This window comes from Elephantulus edwardii, unplaced genomic scaffold, assembly GCF_000299155.1.
Source record: "Elephantulus edwardii isolate Elephantulus edwardi_28Jun2011 unplaced genomic scaffold, EleEdw1.0 scaffold00006, whole genome shotgun sequence".
Taxonomy (NCBI): domain Eukaryota; kingdom Metazoa; phylum Chordata; class Mammalia; order Macroscelidea; family Macroscelididae; genus Elephantulus; species Elephantulus edwardii.
The window spans coordinates 34,376,227-34,379,504 of NW_006399756.1; the positions used below are offsets into that span (position 1 = coordinate 34,376,227).

General features: G+C 61.0%; 1 protein-coding gene across 1 annotated transcript in view; it reads left to right on the plus strand.

Moving 5' to 3' along the window:
- Positions 1–2,843, plus strand: part of SLIT1 (slit homolog 1 (Drosophila)) — a 209,187-nt gene extending 206,344 nt beyond the window's left edge. Inside the window, exons 35-37 of the mRNA XM_006880074.1 lie at positions 852–1,140; positions 1,472–1,683; positions 2,381–2,843. Coding sequence (XP_006880136.1) covers positions 852–1,140; positions 1,472–1,683; positions 2,381–2,619 — 740 coding nt within the window. The 3' untranslated portion in view covers positions 2,620–2,843. The remainder of the gene's footprint in view (positions 1–851; positions 1,141–1,471; positions 1,684–2,380) is intronic.
- Positions 2,844–3,278: the final 435 nt, after the last annotated feature.

Here is a 3,278-nt window from a genome sequence, read left to right on the forward strand (position 1 = left end):
GGGGGGGGGGGAGGTCTAGTGAATGATGTCTTTCCTCCTCACCCTGGAGCCCACAGCTGCTCTGTCCTCTGAATCTGACCACATAGGGTGGGGATGTGGCTTGGGCCTGAGGTTTAGCTTGGGTCCTTCCTGCCCACATGCCCACTTCAGGCAACCATCCTCTTGTTGTTGGGCTGGAAAGGACTTCTTCATTATCTGAGGTCCATTCCCTGTCATGGAGCCTCAGACGCTCAGAGCAGCTGCAACATACTTCTGAACAGAAGCCTCTGTGTCAACCAGAGACCTCGCTGGCTGACCTTCCAGGCTTGGCCAAGGAGATGACCTCTCCCTTCACCCTACCCAACCCCACTTCCTGCTTTGTCCCCAATGGCAGACATTTCTAGATCCGGTCAGAGCAGGCCCCCTGGTAGTAGTGCTGTCTCAGCATTGCGAGGTGCTTGTTGAGACATCCAGGCAGATGTTGAGGGGTGGAGCCCTGGGTTCTAATCCCAGCTCCGCTAACTATGAGGTATGTAACCAAACCACCAGCAGGTCGCGGGCATCTGCCAAGTGGAGACAGAGCTACTGATTTCAGAAAGCTGCCGTGTGACGAGCGTGTGACCAAGTGTCATGGGTTCTAGGCCTTTTGCTGCACCTGGGGTCCCTGGGAGGTAGAAGTGGGTGCCCTAGGTGAAGACATCCACACTTCAGCCCCACCCCCAGCTCTGATGACAGAGGAAGCCGGCTTTCCAGTCTGGACCTTTGAAGATTGCTCAGGGTTCCAGAGGTGGAAGGCTGGGGGCCCAGGTAAGAGAGAGGTCACTGGGACAGCTGAGCTGACCCCAGAGGTGGTGTCGGCCCTGCCCCTGCAGGGATGCCCGTGGACGTGAACTCGGCCGCCTTCCGCCTGTGGCAGATCCTCAATGGCACCAGCTTCCATGGCTGTATCCGAAACCTCTACATCAACAACGAGCTGCAGGACTTCACCAAGACCCAGATGAAGCCCGGCGTGGTGCCCGGCTGCGAGCCGTGCCGCAAGCTGTACTGCCTACATGGCATCTGCCAGCCCAATGCCACCCCGGGGCCGGTGTGCCACTGTGAGGCCGGCTGGGGAGGCCTGCACTGTGACCAGCCAGCGGACGGCCCCTGCCATGGCCATAAGTGAGTGGGGAGCGGGGGCCTGCACTCTGTTCACTGAGTCCCGCGTCCCAGGGGGAGAGCAGCTCTGTGGAAAGTATTCTGTAAACTCCCAAATTAGAACGCATAGCCAGCTCAGGGGTGTTGGGGTGGGGTTTTATTCCTCCTTTGGTTTTCAGTTTTTATTAATAGGAAAAAGTCCGTTAGGGACACGTTTTAGTCAATGTTGTGCCTTTTGTTTAATCCTGGGCACAGAATAAAGCAGAGGTGATGGCTGGGGGAGGTGGGGCACCCTCAGGGTAGGCCCTGGCATGGCAGGACCTGGCTTCACCAAGCTTTTTCTCTGCCTCTGCAGGTGTGTCCATGGCAACTGCATGCCCCTCGATGCTCTCTCCTATAGCTGCCAGTGCCAGGATGGGTACTCGGGGGCCCTGTGCAACCAGCCCGGGGCTCCGGCAGACCCCTGCAGGGGGCTGCAGTGCTTGCACGGCCACTGCCAGGCCTCGGCCACCAAGGGAACACACTGTGTGTGTGACCCAGGCTTTTCAGGCGAGCTGTGTGAACAAGGTCAGGGCCCCTCCTCCTGACGTGTCCTCTCCTGGGCCCCTCCCCAAACCGGCTTTAGCAACTTGATTTTTTCTTTCTTCCAACCTCAGCGGGCCCCTCCATTTTGGGCCACCACTGGACTTTGGTGTCCCCACCCCCTGGACACTGAGCCCACCTCAGAAAGATGCTGCACCCAATCCTAGACCCTGTTCCCCTTTCTGAATGGGCTCTCTTCTAAAAATGGGCTGGAACGCAGCAGAACTCTGAGGGTTGGGGACTCCTTCCCAGCGCTCGTCCCTCACCCCCTTGGCCTCCCTTGACCACGGAGTTTCCGCTGGAATCCAGACCCTGGTGAAGCCGCAAGGGAAAATGTAGAGGAATCCAGAACCAGCAGCTTGTGGGGCTCGAACTCGAGTTCCTTTGATAACATATTGCCTCGCAGGCCTCCAGGTTCTTCTTTCGCACCTCTAGTTACGGGACTCACCGGGCCCTGGAAGCCGCATCTGCTCCGAGAGCGGCAGCTAGGAAGTTGTTCCCCGGCCTGCGCACACCAGGCCCGGAGCGCGGTGCATGTGCGCGGTGCATGTGCATGTCCCCGCCGTCCCCGTCCCCGTCCCCGGGCTGCGTGCGGGGCAGGAGGGTCTGAGCATGGAGGACCGCATGGCGCCGCCTGCGCCTCGTCGCCCTGAGGCTTTGTCTTGGTGTCTGTCCCATCCAGAGTCCGAGTGCCGGGGGGACCCTGTCCGGGACTTTCACCAGGTCCAGAGGGGCTATGCCATCTGCCAGACCACGCGCCCGCTGTCGTGGGTGGAGTGCCGAGGCTTGTGCCCTGCCCGGGGCTGCTGCCAAGGCCTGCGGCTGAAGCGGAGGAAGTTCACGTTTGAGTGCAGCGACGGGACCTCTTTTGCCGAGGAGGTGGAGAAGCCCACCAAGTGCGGCTGCGCCGCCTGCGTGTAGCCCGGGACGGGCGTGGCTGGGGGGCGGGGACGGAGCTGGCCGGGGGGCGGGCCATCCCCAGGGCATCGGGCAGCGGGCAACAGCCGGGCCCGGCGGCGGAGGGTGGGGGTCCCCTCGAGGCAGCCTTTCTACAGCAGGTGCCATTGCAGCTGGGGGCCGAGGGGGTGGGCGCGGCCGCGGGCTGCCTGCTCCGGAAGTGCCTTGCACAGATAGGCGCTTAATAAATATTTGTTGAATGAATGTGTGCGTGAGGTCAGGCCAAGAAGTGCAGAATCCCGGTGACACCCCCTTGTTGCTGCTCCCTGGATATGGAGGGGGGACCTGGCCCCTCCCCACACCAACCCTTTCCCTGGGGTCTGTGACCCACAGTGACCTAGTGAAGCTGGGTTGCTGACCCCTCTGGATAACCTTGGAATAGTCCCACCCTGCCCTGGGCAGCCAGTCTGGCTCCGGGCTCTTTCTGGGCCCTCCAGTGTCTGCTGGGCCAGACGGTGGCTAGGAAGGGCTTCTCCTGCCGGCCAGGAAGGGACAATCCCCTTGTGGCCTGCTATCTGGCAAGGCTGCACCTACTACTTAGGGATGAGGAGGGAGGGGGGCGATTCTTAGGGCCAGGCCTCTGAATCCTGAAGTTATATGGTGACCACTGCAGCGTCCAGGGG